This window comes from Orcinus orca, chromosome 14 (genome assembly GCF_937001465.1).
Source record: "Orcinus orca chromosome 14, mOrcOrc1.1, whole genome shotgun sequence".
Classification (NCBI taxonomy): domain Eukaryota; kingdom Metazoa; phylum Chordata; class Mammalia; order Artiodactyla; family Delphinidae; genus Orcinus; species Orcinus orca.
This window is the reverse complement of record NC_064572.1, coordinates 57,562,979-57,583,488: the sequence shown is the minus strand read 5'-3', so window position 1 is coordinate 57,583,488 and position 20,510 is coordinate 57,562,979. Positions and strand designations below refer to the sequence as shown.

General features: G+C 43.7%; 1 protein-coding gene across 3 annotated transcripts in view; it reads right to left on the bottom strand.

The window, feature by feature from the left end:
* Positions 1–20,510, bottom strand: part of PDE6C (phosphodiesterase 6C) — a 75,662-nt gene that overhangs the window by 26,289 nt on the left and 28,863 nt on the right. For all 3 annotated transcript variants that reach the window (XM_049696729.1, XM_049696727.1, XM_049696728.1), the window contains 10 exons: positions 20,188–20,262; positions 19,130–19,194; positions 18,960–19,026; positions 13,282–13,329; positions 8,570–8,719; positions 7,829–7,972; positions 6,553–6,621; positions 1,381–1,527; positions 1,035–1,142; positions 528–637 (listed from right to left, as the gene is read on the bottom strand). In XM_049696729.1, coding sequence (XP_049552686.1) covers positions 528–637; positions 1,035–1,142; positions 1,381–1,527; positions 6,553–6,621; positions 7,829–7,972; positions 8,570–8,719; positions 13,282–13,329; positions 18,960–19,026; positions 19,130–19,194; positions 20,188–20,262 — 983 coding nt within the window. The remainder of the gene's footprint in view (positions 1–527; positions 638–1,034; positions 1,143–1,380; positions 1,528–6,552; positions 6,622–7,828; positions 7,973–8,569; positions 8,720–13,281; positions 13,330–18,959; positions 19,027–19,129; positions 19,195–20,187; positions 20,263–20,510) is intronic.

The following is a 20,510-nucleotide window of genomic DNA, read 5'->3' as shown; positions in this document are numbered from 1 at the left end:
AATAATAATACTTAATAATTATTAACTGCCAAGAGCCAACCATGAGCTGAGTGCCTTATATATATCTCATTTAATCTTTACAACGACCTTAAGTGTTAGGTACCATTACTATAATTATTATTTTCCCAATGAGGAACTCGAAGCTTAGAAAGTTTAAATAACTTGTGAACCCAATAAATCCAAATCTGTCTGAGCTGAGGGCCTGTACCCTTATAATTGCACTTCTTTTCTTGGGCAAGAGAGGAAGATGGGGATGATGTTAAGATGCAAGGTCAGCTGAAGGTCAGTTGGTGGAAGTACAAGGACCAGGGACGTGAGAGTAGTCAGCCCAGGAAAAAATGTTCTCTAGCTTGAGCTGGTGGGGTGCTACCCAGGTGTGTACAGGTGTACGCCAAAGATCAATGCTCTTTAATGTATGAATTCAATACTTTGATGAAACAAAGTTGAAAAAAGAAGGAGTGAAGGCGTTTACAAATAAGGCGGGGGGGCACCAGAACACGTTGATGTGGCCACATGTGTTCACTTACTTCATCTGATACAAGTTATTGGTGCCTCTGTGGTCAATGTCATGGCAGAAGGCAGCAGCAAGCATGGCAAAGGCTTCAAGATCCGTGTAGTATTTCTTCAGTCTTCCTGTCTAAAAACATAGACGTACATATTTACTTGGATTAATGCACCTCCGCAGCATGTGCAGTGAGGCCGGCCTGCAATGGAGAAGGGGGTCTGCTGTGTTTTTAGAGCAAGCTGGCTTTATTTCTTGAGGACTGTAGCTCATTCTGGGCAGTTACAAACCCAGCAGGTAACTGAATTTTCCTTTATGGATATAAGGACACGAGTGTCAGAGTGATAATTCAGCCAAACGCCCAGGGATACCCACGTACCCTGGCATCATCTCCAGGGGGGGTTGGGGGTTTATGGGACTGTATCCATGAATTCCAAAATTACTGATCTAAAGTGACGGACTGTATCCATTTCTCACCACACTCAGGAGGGAGATGCACAGGTTTATCACGATTCACAGGCTCTGTACCTACCATCAGCAAAGTGAACATTGTCTGCCCCACATTGAACCCGTGTCGCCAGTTGTGGTAAGTGACGGCACGGTACCCCTTCCTCACCGTGTACATCCATCTGGTGAGAACCTGCCACCAAAGAAGACAACACCACTCAGACTTTGGAGTAGAATTCTAAAGGTTAAGAAGGTCTGTGACAACCTTATCTGAAAAGATAGGTTGGCCTTGTTTACAGGGTTTAAGTGGACAAACTGAAGAAGTTAATGATAATTTAAAATCCACACTGCAGGGAATCTTCTGAACCACAGGAAATTTTAGTGGAGTACAGCCACAGAATCACAGCATTTTAAATTAAATACCATCTGACCTCTACAGGTACTTTGAATTTCTCCACCACATTTATTTCAAGAAACAGCCGAAGTCCACACTTAATCAGTTCGTGCTCTGTGATGGGGAAGTCGCTGAAGCGGAATTCATACAGGTCTACGGCCTGTGGGTCTGGTAGGTCCTCTTTCTGTTGAAACAAGGACCAAGTGTTCCAGATTACATTCATTTATTTCATTTTAGTCTGATATACCCGACATTGGACATAAAACAAAATTACAATAAAAGGATGCCACATGCAATTCACTGAGCCTCTACTTGCCCAATACTGGGTTATGCCTTATTATCCTAACAAACCTACACAATGATCCTCAGTTTCCAGACGGTGAAACTGAGGCCCAGCTATACTAAGAAGCGTGCTAAGTGATGGCATCCAATTCTAAATCAGACCCCAGTGGCTATTTTCTTTCTCTGATGCAAGATAAAATGTTTACTTGCAGCAGCCTAACCCATTTTCAATACTCAACTTTTTTCCATTCCAGAAATATTCAGTAAACAGTAAACGATGGCTTAATTCGATTCTATCGTATTATCTTTACCTATTCAGTGATGCTTTCCTACTCGTCTGTGGGCTCCATAAGGATGGGATCTGGTCTGTTTTATTTGCTGTGGTATCTCAGAACCTGCAGGGCCTGTCCCATGGAGGTGCTTGGTAAATGTTTGTTGAGTGAATGAATGAATGAATGGCCCGCAGTGTACTGGTACACTTGCAGACATCTCATTTAACCCACCCCCCTGTCAGGATTTAGGACTAGGTGAAAAAACAGTGAATTAGTCCCATGAATATTGACATGGCTTGGGAGATAAAAATATGCATCTTGGCCTTAAGGAATTTAACTTACTAAAATGGTTATAAAATACAGACCAGTGAAAGGTGAGAGCTTAGAACATTCCCAGAGCACAGAGTCAGTGCCAGGGCTGGGAGAAATTGCAGGCAGGCTGGGGGAACTGAAGGAGGAGAGACTCTGGAGGGCTGTGTATTCAGCTGATCTGGTAGAAGGCAGGTCAGAGACAGTCCCACGGGAGGAGAGAAGCAGGCGAGGGCTGTGTGGGTCCAGCAGATGCAGGAGCAATTCAGTTCAGTGGGTATTTACTGAGCCCATTATAAATCCTTAATACTGTGCTAAGATCACGTCCCTCAGTAAGTTCAAGGTTTCCCAGAGAATGATTCATGCTCTATTTGTACAAATGTCAACACCAAATGGTATATGGCTCTTTTAAGTACAATTATGGTTTCTGTTCCCCTAACCCCCGAGTCTGGGCTGGCCCCTCAAACCCTTGCCCTTCTCTTCAGGGAACTTCCTGGTCCTCCTGTGCCCGCTTCTCCTCAAGGCCACTCTCAGACTGTCACTTTAGGCAGAGATCTCTCTCCTACAAAGCTATGGCTTGGAGCCAGGAGACTAGCATTCAGTTCTGGGTTGGTATTAGCTATTGGGTTGGCCAAAAGGTTCGTTCGGGATTTTCCGTAAGATGCTACCCAATACGTCAATGTTCTCATCTGTGAATGGGAGTGACAAGAGTAACATTTTTGTCTTTGTTGTTTTAATGAAAAAGCAGTGCCAATTTTATTTGCATGTGTCAAAGAAAATTAGAGGGGATTCAACTCATGGCCCCTAGTAACACTTCACAAAACTCCCTTCTCACAGGACCTCCTGCGTCCTCTGCCAAAGCCTTCTCATCACTTTCTCTCTCTCCAGACCCTCCCAGATTCCTTGCCCAAAGGGGCTCTTTTTCTGCATTCATTTTTATTCATTCAACAAACATTTATTGGTTCCTATCTGTGTTGTAGGCATTATGGATAAAGCAATGAAGAAAGCAGGCATTGTCACTGCCCCTGAAACACACGTTCTCGTGGGGAGAGACAAAAAATAAGCACATCTTTTAAAAAATCAGACTAAGAATTATGGGGTACGGTGGGGGGTGCCCAATGCCCAGAAACTCCCTGCTGGAGGTCGCCTCAGTCCTGCTGTTCCCAGAGTATTATGTAAAGATCAAACGTGAAAATGCTTTTTAACGCGTTATCAGGTCAGTCACACTAAAGCGTAAACGCGCATTTCAGCAGGAAACAAAGTAAGAAGTTCTCAGAATTATGACTCCCAGCCCCCATTTACAGCTACAGGTGAACCGATAAAACAATACTACAATATGGCAATCACAGGTTTTGAAAACCAGCAGTCATGCAGCAGTGATACAGAGAGGCTGATAGAAATAAAGGCTTTTGATTCATCTGATAAGTAGGAACTCAGGCCCCAAAGGCTGGTCTTCCCCTCCCTGAAGGAACCCACAGCTGAGGCGGAATGAGAGCGGGGAGGCTGCTGCCACCCCACGTGCCATAACATGGCGCCACCCACCTGCTGCATCCCGGCTGGCTGACTCCCTCTGCTCCGGGAAGAAGCCCCTGGGTATCTGATCAGGTCCCTTTGCAGGTCCCAGTGTGCCAGGCTGCCATGGTCTCGTCCCACCGCCCTGCCAGGCCTCACGGGCTGCTCCCCTCTTCCGCTCACTGGGGCTCCAGCCATACCCAGCTGTCTTCGGTCTCCTGTGTCCCCACGCCCTGGTCTGCACTGTCCTGCTTCCCCTTCCCATCTCCAGCCATCTCCAAGCCCCCATTGTCAATCTCTGCCCAGCCGATTCCTGCTTTCCCTGCAGGCCTCCATGCCATGGCCTCATCTTGCAGTCTATCATCTTCTGTGAGTAGAATCAGGCCCTTATCCTCCCCAGGGCCCTTGGTGCTCACACCCTGTGAACCCATTCATTCAAGGCAGTGTCACTGCTTGTATTTTTTGTCTCCCTAATAAACAGGCGGCTTCTTGAACCAGGTGAAAACCAGACCACACTATCTTTTGCCCTCGAGGCTTAACGGTTCCTTGTATCATAGGACATTTCAGTAATTACTGAATGAATGAAAAACAAAACGGAATGAAGGAGGACTGAATGAGGTACTTCTCTGGGACGCCCTGTCCTCATCTCCCATGGTCTGGTAAACGTGAGCTGCAGGGCATCCGCGAGTGAACTGAAATGTCCTGGGAAGCAGAGGGGAAGATGGGACGACGACTTTCCCTACTTCCTTTGCCCAAGTCACTGCACTGCTACCTCAGTGCTTCCCAGCCCAGCAACGTGCACCTGCTGTTATACCTATAAAAGAGGGCCACACCTTCCCTGAACTGAGAGTTAAAATGCATCCCTGCAGAAAATCATGGTTAAGTGGAGATGCATAAATATTTATGTAGCTTGGAAATTATGCCAATAGTTTTGGAGAACCCCTCTGAAATATGGTTGTTTCTTGAGTTAAGTTTTATGCGGCAATGATTTGGGATGAGCTTAAAGCACATTTTACATTCAAAATAGGCTGTTTTATTGTAAAGCTACTGGTTCTTTGCCCATTTTATTGCTTCTCCATCATAAGACCCTTCCTCCTCTAAACACAGAACTAGAAAATTTCCAACATGTCATGGATGTCAATTAAAGCTTTTTTTTTTTTTACAAGAAGATAAGTTTTGTTGGGGGTAAATGAGGAGAAGGAGTCATCTTCTGGGCCAAGTGTGAGAGGAAAGTGCTCAGAGGTAAAGCCAGAGAGAGTGAGAGAAGGAGGAAGAGCCTCAAGTGACATGAAGACATAAAAGTGGGAGCAGATCCCTCAAAAGGGGGTCACAGGCCACTGGCTCTGTGGTGGTACAGCCAAGGGCCAGGATGGGAGGACAGAGCCCATAAAAATGGGAATGTGGAAGGTGAGATATTCAGTAATCTTAGTTCAGAAAGAAGAACATATGTCATGGATTGTAAAGGGGCAGTGGAAAACAGGATGAGGTAGTTAGGGAGGGAAATAAGTGTGATATTATTTCAATTTCGAGCAGATTGTATTCAAGCCTCTGAAATTCAAGGTCTAGGGGCCTTGGTAATCCCAGGTTCTTAATTGGGATCCCAGAAGGGCCACGCTCTAGAAATAAGGGCTCTACCCTAGTAGCAAGAGCAAAACTGAAATAGACCACCCCTAACAAAATCTAAAACCAACTCCTTCACCTGCCAGAAGAAACTCTAACCCTTTGAACAGAAAGATAATATCACCCAGAGCCCCTACAAATCCTAACCCACAGTGTCTGGTTTTCAATTTAAAAACTATGAAGTATGCTTTAAAATGATCAAATGACTAAAACCCAAGAGTAAAAATAGACAGTAGAACCAGACACATAGGTGATTCAGGTATCTAGATGGAGAATTCAAAATCACTATGTGAATAAATTTAAGAAGATAGATAAAGTAGATTAAATGATGGAAAGTTTTGTTTTGTTTTGGTTTTTTTTTTGCGGTACGCGGGCCTCTCACTGTTGTGGCCTCTCCCGCTGCGGAGCACAGGCTCCGGACGCGCAGGCTCAGTGGCCATGGCTCACGGGCCCAGCCGCTCCGCGGCATGTGGGATCTTCCCAGGCCGGGGCACGAACCCATGTCCCCTGCATTGGCAGGCAGACTCTCAACCACTGCGCCACCAGGGAAGCCCTAAATGATGGAAAGTTTTAGCACAGAGTTGGAATCTTTAAAAAAAAGAATTAAATATACATTCTAGAACTGAAAAAGATAATCTCTGAAATTAAAAACTTACTGGATGGGTTTAACAGTTGATTGTAGAACATGTGTTTGGGTGGGTTTAAACAGTAGACACAACAAAATACAAGCTTAATGACTAGAAGAGAAGTTATTTCAACTAGATATAATAGGGGTGACCCAATGGCAACAATAGGAAAGAACTGAATTCCTCCAGGATCCAGAAGAGAAGCTAGCAATGGCAGATGATAATGGTGCCTCCAAGGGTCTATCTACCTTCTATTGTAATCTGCCGTGTCTTCCAGGGTGGCCATGCTGTAATCCAGAGCTATTAAAATAAACCAGGCCATGCTACCCCTAGAGTCTGTGCCTGCATTCCCTTATGCAGTAATCTAGTTTAACTATGATTCTAAATTACCTTTGTGGATTGTACTGTAGGGGACAAACAGAAAGAAAAGCAAGGACCCAGAAGATCACTCTGTAGAAGAAATCTCTTTCCTTTTTAGCTTTGAAAGGTGCCAGAGAAGAGGAAACTCAACACTAACTTGAAAAATGAGAACAAGTGTCCTACTATATTTTATTTAAAAGGCATTAAGGATAGAAGTAAAACACTTACCAAAATTGTGACAAGTTGGTTTTCTTCACAGTCTTCAATTACATCTATATTTAACTTCTCTTTAAATTTCTAAAATGTAAAAGCAAAGGAGGTGTGAAATTGCTATAAAGTTGATTTCTATCTGATTCCTTTACTCTTAAAATCAGTTAAAATAAACTATGTTGTAATGAGTTCCATGAAAGATGCATTCTGGATACAAAGAAGATCTATAGCACTTGATTATTTAGAATTTTCTCTAAAAATTAATTAATCTCTCTTTTCTCCCCAAAATGTAACAGTAGCTGTCTCAAAAAAAGAGAGAGAGAGGGACAGGGTGAGGGAGACGTCGGTTGTTTGCATGTAGGCAAGAAAAATGAATGGCTTACATCTGTTTTTCTTTAGTTTATAGCAAGTTCCCTTTATTCTCCCCAGACATTTTCATCTTCAACATCTCAAACTCTCAAATCAAATTTCTTTTAAGTCTCAAACCACCCAGCAAAACCAAAACCAACCAACCAACCAAGCCGACAAACAAAAACACCCCAGGAAAACTACATCCAAACACACTCTGAAAGCTTTTGAAATAAAGGAATAGAGACAGTGGGTGTGTTATAGTTTCCCTTCATCTGGTGGTGATTAGAACGCTGTTAGCGAATATCTACTTGCTCTCCAATCATCCATGATGCTGATCTTGGTCATGTTTGTACCTTGAAAATTTTAGTGAATTTGATGTGAGGAAAGAATTGAAACGAGCTTGCACAGCTGGGCTTGCTCTCTTGTACTTGTCATCACCATGAGAAGAACATCTATCAGGTAGCTGCTGATCAAGGATGATAGACGCAGAAAGCAAACCAGACACACAGCTTGGAGCCCAGCCCAACCAAGATTAGTTGAAATCTGGTCAACCCATAAACTCATAAGTGAGAAAGAAATGCTTATTATCATATACCACTGAGAGGTTATGGTTGTTATACAGCATTATACGGCAACAGCTGACATTTCGCTCCCTAGAAATATTTTTTTCCTTGCTAACACTCTTGAATCTAGACCTCACTACCCCAGCTCCTACAGAGCTATTTTTAACAAAGTGCTATTCCAACCAAGCAGCCTGGAAATTCAGTAAGGCTCTGTGTACTGTGGACCACTCAAGTTCCCCCCAACCCCTCCTTCTTTGTTTCTCCCCTCCTTAGCCCGGGACTAAACCTATTCTCATTTGTCAGACCTCCGGGTAATTAGGCGAATTCCAGAGGCCATGGTTAGATAGCATCTAATGTCACAGGACGAATTCCTCACTTACCAAAATGGACTTGATTTCATCAGGAGTAGCTTTGGTGTGGTTCATGAGCATTTCCTGGGCTATGTCCTTTCTGTTTACCAGTTTATTCATTTTCTCATAGGTGTCAGTATTTAAAAGAGACCATCCGAGAAACTGTGTGAGAGTCTGAAATAGATAGAATGTGATTCGATTCTCTAAACCTAAAGAAAAAATGATTCGGAGGCAACAGTTTGCGTGCTTTCCTATCAATCAATCTCCCTTCCACCATCAACAACCCAGTTCCTTGTTTTAATCTAAGAAAAAAAAAAGAAAAAGTACAATAATCAGAGCCAGACAATAAAATTGGCTAAGCCCTTGCTTTTCAAAGTGCTCCATGCACCGTGAATACTTTATTAGAGGAGCGGAATTACAAAAATCCAGTAGATAAAGTGTGACCTGAAAATCAGAGAGGGCTGGAGGTGGCAGCAAGGGTGAGAGGTGATAGAAGGGGAGTAGGGAGAAAGGAGAGAGAGACCTTTCCCCAATTCCCTAGTACTGAAAAGAATTTTGATTAAGCCAAAAGTTCACACTTTGGTGGAAAACGGTACAGTTTACGGAAGTCAGGAAACAGAAATGACACAATAACAATATACTGACTGCAACCATGTGTGACTCACGTCTTAATTGCCCTTCAGAAACATCATTCCAGAATAACAAATAATTATGCATCTTCTATTATTTCATGCATTTCATCTACCTCCATTAGTTTATAATTGCGCTTACCTCAGTGATGTGTTCATCATACTCATCGAAAGGCTTTCCATCCTTTCTGTTGTAAAATGTAGCTACACCCACGATGTCTTCCTTCTTGTTGACAATAGGCAGGGACAAGACGTTTTTAATGACCCAACCAGTCTCATCTACAGGTCCTTTCTACAAACGATAAAGACACTAAGGTTATTTTTTTAACTTTTTTTTTTTTGAAATAACTATAGGTACACAGGAGGTTGCAGAAGAAATGTACAGAGAAGTCCCATGTACCCTTTACCCAGTCTTCCCCGTGATAACATCTTGTGTCACTATGGTACACTAACAAAACCAGGGAATACATATTGGTACGACCCATGGAGCTTATTCAGATTTCACCAGATTTATATGTATTTGTGGACGTGCGGGGGTAGGCAGGAGTGTTTCTATGCCAACTCATCACATAGGTAGATATGTGCAACCTCCCCTAGAACCAAGATAGAGAACTAATCCATCATCACGGGGCTCCCTTGCCCTACCCCTTTATAGCCACTATAGCCCTCACTATTCCCCACTTGGTTATTTTCAGTTTAAAGAAAGAATAATTGCGGGGTGTTAGATGCACAATTCCTATGTTGTATCAGAACACGGCTAGAACTATACAGCCATAAAAGTGCTGTAGTACATTTAAGTGTCCTAGAACCAAGTGTCTGTATTGTGACAACCCTACCCTCTTCTCTTTGACCTCTCCCGCTCCAGCCCAAGGGATGGGAAGCATTTACCTGTGTTACCTCAGTGTTCCCTGTTCATTTCTTCTGTCCTCCAAAACCTGTTTAGCTAAATTCTTATATTAAATTATCTCTGTTGAAATACCTAGTGTGGTTTCTGCTTTCCTGACGGACCCATCAAGATCGTTTTTTGTTCTGTGGTGTGATTCCACTTAGTAAACATCTGTCAAGCCCCATGATGTTTCAGGACCTGGGCTAGCTGCTGGGGGTGCAAAGGTGAAAAAAATCACAGTCCCTAAGCTCAAGATAACAGTCTAGTAGGGAATGCTGACACAGAAGTTCAGCAGTGTTTCTCAAAGTGTTGCCCAAAGATCAAGGGCAACAGATTTTTTTCTTTTTAGCTTGTTTCATAATCTCTGGGCATGCATCTTAAATAGGCTCCCCAGGTAATTCTAAAGTCCTCCGAAGCCTGAGAACCATGGTGTGGCACCTGGACAGCATGCAACAAGGCAAAGGTAGCCAAGCACCCATCAGGCCAGGCTATTCCTTCTTCTGCCTGTCCTCGGCTTATTTAGTCATCCTCAGAGGCTCTGGCTAAGTCTCACCTCTCCCTTGAAGACTTCTCTTTTTTCACCCATATGGAACTTTTCTTTTTCAGAATTCCATCAGCACTTCTAGACTTGACTGTACAATTTAGCATTTAGATAATTTCCAAATGCTCTGGAACTGCTGATTGTTGTCTCTGAGGCTATTTTCTAATCTTACCAAAGAGCTGTTTCATAAACTGTTCAATTCTACCTAAGTGACAGGACAGTGCTGGGCATATAAGGGATGCTCAATAAACAACTGCTTATTAGTTGAAGAGCTTGCCTTTATACTTAGAATGAAACGCAGAGAAACCAAACCTCAATTCATGCTTCCTAATGGTCAAAGCTTTGGGGGAAAGAAAAAGCAGTGCACTGTGGTTCTCAAAGTCTTCATTTTTGGAAAATACTATGAAATATTTATATACTTATATCCTCACAAGGATGAGAGACAACATCAATAACAGAAAATATTACCTGTGTGCAAGGTAAGCACCTGTGTATTTATTTTTAAAAAGCTTCCAAAATAAGCTTTACTGACTGCCTCTGTTTTTTCAGTATTCAGTTGGTACCTGTTCATGTTCATGTCTCTTGCTATTAAGTTAGAGCTTGTTCACAGAAAAGTGATAGAAGGAACTTAAGATTTAAGAGAAATAGGACAAAAACTTAAGACAGAAAATTCTATGTACTTTTTCTTCTGTGAATTGGGATCACTTTGATTCACGTTAATTGAAGAGCCCCTTACTCCACTTCAAGGAACACCCTGAAGACGTCTACTTCCTAATCCCTGGAATCTGTGAACAGGTTACTTTAAATGGGGAAGGCGCATTAAACCAGCAGATGGAATTCAGGTTGTTAGTCAGCTGATCTTAAAATAGGAAAATTAGCCTGGATTTTCCAGGTGGACCCAATGTAATTACAAGGATCCTTAAAAGTAGAAAAGAGAGTCGGAATCAAAAATCAGGGAAGGAGATATGACAGCAGAAGCCAAGTCAGGGCGATGTGACTGCTGGCTTTGAAGATGGAAGGGAGCCATGAGACAAGGCAGCTCCAGAAGCTGGAAAAGACAAGGAGGCAGGTTCTCCCCGAGATCCTTTAGAAAGGAACACAGTCCTGCCAGCACCTTGGATTTAGCCCAGTGTGACGCATTTTAGACTTCCGACTCCAGAACCGTAAGATAACTCAGCTGTGTTGCTTTAAGCCACTAAGTGGTAATTGTTACAGCAGCAACAGGAAGCTAATATGTACACCCTGCCCCCAAGAAACGCAGTTTGAGAATCATTGCCTTTGCAGGTTTGTTCTGACCACAGTTCACTTTGAATCATTGGTTTTTTCATTAAACTTCTCAGGTGCAAGAGGGACTAGTGAGAATGGAGGTGGGTGCGAGCAGGTGGACAGAATGGGAAGGCCCAGCAGGGTGGAGGTTTACGGAGGATGGGCACCCTATCCTGAGTCTGCCTTTTGGAATGATCCACAGGGGCAATGCCTATGAGGGAAAACAGGCTGAGAGCCCATCAAGATGCAGTCCTGGGCTTCCCTGGTGGCACAGTGGTTAAGAATCCACCTGCCAATGCAGGGGACACGGGTTCAAGCCCCGGTCCAGGAAGACCCCACATGCCACGGAGCAACTAAGCCTGTGCGCCACAACTACTGAGCCTGTGCTCTAGAGCCTGTGAGCCACAACTACTGAGCCCGCATGCCACAACTACTGAAACCTGCGCTCTAGAGCCCATGAGCCACAACTACTGAAGCCCGCATGCCTAGAGCCTGTGCTCTGCAACAAGAGAAGCCACTGCAATGAGAAGCCCGCGCACCACAACTGAAGAAAGCCCACACGCAGCAACGAAGACCCAATGCAGCCAAAAATAAATAAATTTATTTTTTGAAAAAAGATGCAGTCCTGACCCCAGGGCTAAGGACAGAAGGAAGGATGGAGAGCTGGGTGGGAGTGTCTTAGACCACAGGGCAGTTCTGAAAGAGTTTGCAGGGCTGAAGGGGATTCCTAGGACCAACAGTGCTGGTCAGAGGAGTCTGGCATCTCCCAGGAACTGGCCTGTGTTAGTATCCCGGCCCACAGGAAGTGCAGCCTCTGCGTGGACAGTGGGTTTCCCAGCCCAGCAGCCATTTGATGGTCATCCTTCCTACAGTCAGAGACCTGAGAAGCATGTTTTCACGGGCACTACACTGATGTTTCCTAGGGAGCTGGCCAATTCCTATAGGCTGGAGGTTTACCCCAGGTGGGTGCCCAGCCTCCTCTGCGCCGTCAGAGCCCTTGTGTGGCTGCTCCCACGGGGGCCACACGACGACCCCACACACACAGAAAGCACAGGCCCCCAAACCTCTGAGCGCGGCCCGATTCTTCTGGGCCAGCTCCCTGCCCTCCCTGTTCAGACTATGACTGCTTAAGGTTCAGACACCTTAGAGAGTCCTTGTCCCTTTTTCCTGCCTGTGCACTCCTTCCTGGCACCCAGTTGCCATAAACAGAGGGGTCATGGCTGGGCACAGTGTGGTCACAATTAGGCCTTCGGAGGCAAGGAGGAAAGAGCTAGAGCAAACGCCATGTGGTGTCTGCACGCTTCCACGGTGGTGAGCAGAGAGGAGTGCAGAGAGCAGGAGGAAACCTGCCCCGTAACTGGCGAGTGAGCACAGGTTTCCCAGGCCTGGGGGCCCCTGCTGCTGAGGGCGCGCCCCTCACCCCACCCACCCCAGGCCGGCTTCGGCTGTGCCACGTGGGCAGAGATGGGGCTCTGTGGGCGTGTCGGGGTGAGACCGGAAGACGGACGCTAGTGGCCCCCACTGGGAAGGCCATCTCCACTCCCGACTGGGGCTGGGCTCCAACTGGATGTCTGCTAAAACAGGACACAGAACGGCAAGGGCCAGAAGGAGGAAAAGGAGAGGTTGCCGGGCCAATGGTCAGGTGGGGAGGGGGTGGAAGAGGGGACAGGTGGGGAGGGGCATCTCTGGATGTTGGAGGAGGAAAGATAAAACCAAGAGTCTGACAGCAGGAGGGGCTCCCAAGAACCCAACAAGAAGTTCCTTTTCCTGATAACAGCGGCAATAAGCCTCCGGGACGGGCCCGAGAAACCTCCAAAGGGCTGAACCCAGGTGGTAGGATGTATCCAGCTAATCATTCAGGCAGAGACCATTTACTGAGCACCTGTGACGTGCCAGGGCTGGTTTAGGCACTGGGTGGGAGAAGTGGCAGCCCCCCCGCCAAATGCTGGGGTGACAAACACCCTTCTCTCCTCCCCCCTCTTCTCCTTTCCCTGAAGAACGTGCTACTTGGTGGCCACCAGCCCAGCCAGGGTGAGTGGGACATAAGCCTTGCGTGTGCCTCCTGGTCACCCCCGAGCACAAGGCAGGCTCTGGGTATGGAGAGGGTCAGTGCCGCCCCCCTCCCCGCACTGACAGGGGAGGCCTGGCAGAGGGCAGTTACCTGAAATGTGAAGTATTCATCCGCTGGGGCGTTCAGCATGTTGCAGATCTGTTGCAAAGCAAGAGGAGCCATTAAGCCACAGAGCAGAACGAGAAAGAACGCGGGGAGCAAGGGTTTCCTCCCTGGGTCTCCAAAGCTCGCAGACAAATTATTCACCCTAGACCTCAGTGAGGCCACATGTGCTAACAACACGCTGGAGTCGAGGTGGGCTGGGACCTGGGCCCCCTTTACTGGAGTGCTTGCATCTGAGCAAACGTCTCCTGGAGCAACAGAATACAAAGAAACTATAAGGGACTAAAAACAACTGCATGCATGCCCAGCTGGGGCAAATCACGAACGATAAGACATAAAAAGGCCACAAACCAACTGCCACTCCTGAGGTGCCAGGAGCAAAGCAGGGGACTGCGTGTGATCCCTGCATACAGCACGGCCAAGGGGGTGGGCAGACTACTTAAACCGCCCCTCCGGCCCGACCCACCAATCCGCCCCCACCCTCGCCCCTCCCAGGAAGCAAACAAGGGCACCTGTGTATTGTTTTTGCTCCCTCAAGCTGCTGCGAGTGCCAATAAAGCCTCGCCTGAATTTCTCCTCTGGCCTCTTACCAATTGCTATTGATTAAAGAGTCCAAGGACCTGGGTGGGTAACAAAGTTAGCTTCTCTTCTACTAATTAAGTCACTGGATGACATTTAGCCCCATCTCTGCTCCTTCCTACTCTCTCAGCCTCTAAGGATTCTTCTTCCAAATTCAAAGCAACTAGTTGTTCAGATCAAGGAGAGGAGGAGTCTAAGCAAAAGGGCCTTTCTGCCTGGGCAGGTGTGGCAGCAATGCTGGGAAGGCTCTGTTTTCCTTCTTTTTTTTTTTTTTCTGATGTGGGATCCGGGTTGGAAGAAAGTGGCTAAGGGGCAGGAGGGAAAAGCCAGACAGCCTTTTAGGTACGCCAAAGTAAATATTCATTACGAGACATCACTTTAAGTACTAAACTCAGGGACTATTGCTCACATCCATAAGGACAAGAAATCATTCCATTTTTGGGTCATTTCGGATTATCTTTACATCAGGTCAAATCAACAAATGGGTCTTTTTTTTTTTTAAGTAACAACCAGTGGATTTAATTTTTTGGGGGGAGATTTTTTTTTTTATTCAAATGGCAAGTCACAAAAATTATAATCATTCTCATCAGTTCACTCAGTCCTGTGTAATTAATTTTTTTTCATCTTGATCTTTTGTTAGCACTTTTATGAATTCATCAGTTTTCCATTAGAGTTCTGAAAATGCTTATTCATTCAGTTCAGCAATATAGTCAGTTACCAGAAACCTGTACTTGTCAGAGTCTTTTCCATGAATTCCTTGAAGATGAAACCCTTTTATAGGAATATATTTGCAAAAGCATCAGAGTAAACCCAGAACTGTCTGTAAATGACAAAAGACTTAAAAATGACCACGGTTAAAGATTTGATGAAAGTTCATAATAATGCAATTGACAAGGAAATTTAGTTATTTCTGAGATATGTAAAGCAATAACTAGAATTATGACTTACAACATTATACCAGAACATATAAGATTTTTAGAAATTTCATGTAATGTCTGAAACATTTATATTAATGTCTTAATAAAAGACAATATCTTTCTTTCCACCAAAATTACATTAGATACTTTTTGTTTGTTTGTTTTTGTTTTTCCAGCATCATGATTTAATTAAGGGAGCACATTCATTGCAGAGAATATATTGATGACTGTAAATGTGACTCCTCATTACAGCCTTAAAATATTTGAAACACCAAAGCACAAAGATGTCAATTATATATCCAGACTACAGGTACAAAACAAATACATGCATTTTCCATGCTCCAAAACTGAGTACACACTGTACTGTCACAGGGAAGGGGTTTACCAATGAAGACCTGACAATAAAGTACTCAAGAATGATATACCAAAATAAAATATAAAATAGGAGTTTATAAAAACAAGTTTGACAATAGCAGAGAGGACCCTTTGCATTTCTGAGCAAAAATGCATTTCATTATATGTACTCTCTCCTAAAATGAATAAACTGGTCCCTTGAGAATGCTCTGTTTATTTCTTCTATTATACTACAACATTCTCCATGTGTTGGAAAGAAAAGTATTGTGCAGTATTGTGCAGTATTGTGGGATAAGCACACATGTGGATGGAGCAGCATAACTGCATTGGTTCTTACAACTCACTTCCAGATAAGGAGAAAGTGTTATTCATTAGTATGGCCCAGTCTTAGCCAATATTCAGTTTGGAAAGACACTGGGTTAAGATCAGAATGATCTGAAATTCCAAGTTCTAGAATTGATGATTTTATATGCCACTGTATTAGCCAGGCATCTTTTCTTTTTATTTTAAATTTTTATTGGAGTATAGTTCATCTATAATGTTGTGTTAGTTTCTACTGTACAGCAAAGTGAATTGGCCACACATACCCATATATCCACTCTTCTTTACATTCCCCTCCCATACAGGTCATTAAAGAGTATTGAGAAGAGCCCCCCGATAAATTAGATACTTTAAATCATAGCATTTTAAAGTTAGAAGGCACTTTAATAATTGTTTAAGCTTTTCTTTTCAAAGATGAGGAAATAGAAGCCCAAAGAGGATAAGTGATTTTGTTCAAATTCATGGGATGAAACGAGAACCGGGATCTCCAGTGAGGGTGTTGGTAGAATCGCCTCTCCTGCTAGGGGCTGGGGAAAGCCCTGATTTGTATCATTAACCAATTCCATATTGTAAATACTCCCACCATGGAGGATTTCAAGTTGTCAACAGTTTAACAACCTGCTTACCAAACTCCCCAAAATCTACCAGTCTGGTGAGTAGGTAAGAGCAGGCCTCTCTATCTAGTGCACTAACTGTGCCGGCCCCTCTGGCCCCAGGGAAGTGCTTTCTGAGAGTGCTTGAGCCAGGTCTACTGTTTTTGTACTACTCTTACAAAGCAAATGGGACCATCTTTCAAAGTTTTTGTCAGTATATACAGTCTAAGCATTTAAGGACTCATTTGTGCTATCCATTCATTTTTATAATCTAATTTGAATAAAGAACATGAACTGATTGGCTAAGCATCCTTCAGGTGTGTGTAAAAGAGACAAAAAGCAGTTTAGTTCTCTTTTCTGATCTTTCCATCAACAGTATCTGTTTTGGTCCAGGCTTTTCCAGCCTTTCGAGAACATCTATAGATGGGTCAAGGTCCTCGAGGCCAAGTATTTCACTCAATATTCAAAAATCCCTGGTGAAAAAAAAAAAAAAAAAAAAATCCCTGGTGGCACAGTAGATAAGAATCCTCCTGCCAATGCAGGGGACACAGGTTTGATCCCTGGTCTGGGAAGATCCCACATGCCGTGGAGCAACTAAGCCCGTGTGCCACAGCTACTGAGCCTGCGCTCTGGAGCCCGCAAGCCACAACTATTGAGCCTCAGTGCCACAACTACTGAAGCCCACACACCTAGAGCTCATGCTCCACAACAAGAGAAGCCACCGCAATGAGAAGCCCGGACACCGCAATTAAGAGCAGCCCATGCTCATCACAACTAGAGAAACCCTCACGCAGCAACGAAGACCCAACGCAGCCAAAAATAAATAAATGAATAAATAAATTTATTTTTTAAAATTGCACATCACTTTTATTATCCAGAAAACAGCATATATGGAATCTAAAAAAATGGTACAAATGAACTTATTTACGAAACAGAAATAGAGTCACAGATGTAGAAAACAAACATGGTTACGGGGGAGGGATAAATTGGGAGATTGGGATTGACATATACACTCTACTATATATAAAACAGATAACTAATAAGGACCTACTGTATAGCACAGGGAACTCTGCTCAATACTCTGTAATGACCTATATGGGAAAAGAATCTAAAAAAGAGTGGATATATGTATATGTATAACAGATTCACTTTGCTGTAGTACAGCAGAAACTAACACAACATTGCAAAGCAATTATACTCCAATAAAAAAATTTTTTTTAAGTGGGGCATAAATTTCTTTATACTGGCTACAGCAGCTTTGGGGTATCAAACTTGATAAAAACCCTAAATAGAGCCTGGTAGATGGGATGCTGGGAAACCGAGGACAGGGGCCAGTGGTCAAGCTATTTGGCTATTTTGGTGAGGCTGAAAAATTGTGGTATCTGTGGATTCAGTTAGGAATGAATTGGAATATTTTGGTCATTACCACCAGGTCAGGAAGGACATTTAAAAATATTTCAATTATAAAAAAAAAGGGGGGGCGGGAATTCCCTGGTGGTCCAGTGGTTAGGACTCCACGCTTTCACTGCCAAGGACCAGGGTTTGATCCCTGGTTGGGGAACTAAGATCCCACAAGCCACGTGGTGTGGCCAAAAAAAAAAAATGTTTTTTCAAAAAATTTCAATTATTTTGGGGCAGTTTTGAAAACATGACATTTGTTAGTATATATTACTGTTTACTCCTAACAGACATAAGATTGCTTCTCCCTTCTTTTTCTTTTCTTCCCCTTTGGCATGTCTCTACACTAAGAGATCATGTCACCTGGTAAGGCCACCTGGTCCTGTAAACCAACTAAGCTCAGAGTTTGGGCATCCTCCTTGAAATCCAGGGTAAATCATCCCCACACAGATAGAATATCTTGCAGTCACAATAGAATTTTCCTTACTCTGTCACCATTCTGAACCCAGAAATGTTCACACTAAGCAGAGGCAGATTTATGACAGTAAAAGAAAAAACACTAGACAACCTAGATTTTGTTTCACTTCTCCTATGACCCTTGGGTGACTCTTTTCGTCACTGTAATTCACATGCCCATATACTAAATAATGAAGATGCATGAACACTAGCAAGACACAATGCCAACACTAAAGAAGAAACAACTATGCAAATAAATGCTTAAAAATTTTTTTTTAGAAACTTGGGTTTGAAGGGGGAAGAAGGAAAAATGCCAACATAAAGAAACATTAAAAGCACTGAACATTCTTGCGGGGAGGAATCTTGATGCGAAAAAAAAAATGACACAGATGGTGGAACAGCCCAACTAGGGAGAGAAATCAGCCATGAGAAGGAAGGAAAGTATGGTCAAGGCCGAATGGGAAAGCTACAGAGACCTGGTCCTCTGGCCCTGAGGCCTATGGGACCTACCGGAGACCTGCTGTTTGTTGTCTTCCCACCCCTGACCTTTCTCAGCCAGACCTGGCCTATTGTCCCCCCATCCCACCCTCCCCTGAGAGACCAGGGCAAAAATCTTCACTTCATCTATCAACTCACTACATTTTGCATTGCAATCAGTGGCAAAGTTCTTTCTTTATATATATTTTCCTTTTTGTCAGTAATTTTCCTTGTTTCAAAAGTCTTGACCAAGGGAACTATACTTAAGATCAAATTAAACCCAGAATGAACCATAGTCATGAACTGCCAAAGGATGTCTGTAATTTGTGTGGCCGCGGAATAAGAGGTTGGGGGATGGATTAATCTTTCTCATGTTAACTAAATATTTTCTTGTAGAGTTTAGGAGTTTCTAGTTCACTTACATTTGACCGCCAAGATTCCTCTCTCCTATGTCCTGTGCCAAACCTCACCCTTACCTGGTGCATTCTTACTTTCATAATTGTTCCCATCTCTTGGCTAATAAAAGTTTCATCCAATGTTATGTAAGATTTGAATTTGTTCAATAACTTACAAATCCATTTTCAGCAACGTATGTTGGCAACCCACTAACGAGAGTCCAGTGGTCCGCAGGAGGTGTCCTTGAAGAAGATTAGAAGAAAGAAAATCATTGCTATACAGAGAAATGCACTGGATACAAAAATAAAATGGAAACTCCTGCCGCTGCCTCATGGCAATACTCACGGAATGACTCTGATCTCTTCTTTTCCGTGTAAAATGTAATCGATGATTTTATAAAACATGACTTCCTAAGAGGAAAGAAAGAGAATATGAGAAAAATCTTACTTCTCAAAGAAGACACTTTTCCTTAATGAACTTATATTTTAAAATTTAAATAACACCTTATCTCCCAACCACATTTCTCTGCATAACATAAATTACCAAATTACTCATGTCCTAATTATAAGCCTGTAATAAGACTGGAAATATCACTGGCCACTTATCTATACGAATAAGCCTATTGAACTAATATTAGAAAGTTGAATTCAGCCTAACAGCTTCTAGGGGAATCTTGTGTTTTAATTTCTTTCTATTGTTCAGAAATAACCGACTAATCACTCCAGGGGAACGAGTCATGGAATTTCTCAACCACAGGCAATGTTTTCCCTTCCCAGCTGTACAGGGACCAGTGGTCAAGCTTCCAGCACTTGCTTTTCTGAACAGGGTGCCTCGGAAGCAGGATTCGGTGGATACATTGTCAAAGCTGGAAGCAACTTGAAAACTAGTCTTTCTACTTCTTTGGGCAGATGAAGAACCTGAACATTCCATCCCATGCCTTCCCTTTCCTGTGTGCCGGGGATACCGTGGTGGAACAAGCTTCCTATGAAGCTTGCAGTCAAGGGGGAAAGTAAATCTAACCCAACCCTTCCCTGGAGATCCCAGTCCAGGGTGTCAGAAGAAGGTCCTGGGCTCAGTGTGTTTAAAAAACTGTGCAGGAGGCTCTGATGCATCCCTCCCTATTGAGAAGCACTGATCCACCCAGCCCTGGCTTCACAGAAAACGAAACTGAGAAGTTAAACAAGGAGTGAAGGCGAGAGCCACCCAGCTGGTTTGGGGCAGAGCTGGGACTTGAACCGCAACCTCCTTGTCCGGTGCTCTTTCTACTACTCCAAGGCCCCCCAGGAAGTCACAGGACTAGAACATTCTAGTCCTTCTCGAGCCAGCGCTCTTCCCTTTACGCATGGCCGCCTCTGGTTTTAGCGCCTGGTACAGGTATCATCAACAGAGACGTCTGCACTCACTCTGCCATCTGGTGTCTTCGGACCCTTATAAGGCTCGACTTCTCCAAGCTTGACAGGCCACTCATCGTAGAATTCCTGGAGGCAATTACATTTAAACATTATGAAGCAAACTGTTCCGGGACCCACCACATCTTATACGAAGGTCATTGGTTTGCATGTTTTATGTTAACTTATAATCCTGGAATTTTAAAGCTCTTGTTCAGCAATACCACTTATGAACTTGTGACTGAACAAGTCAACCTTTTTAATCTGTAAAATGGGGACCATAATAAAATGTATACTATAGGGTCATTGTGTGGATTAAATGAATAATACAGAGCACC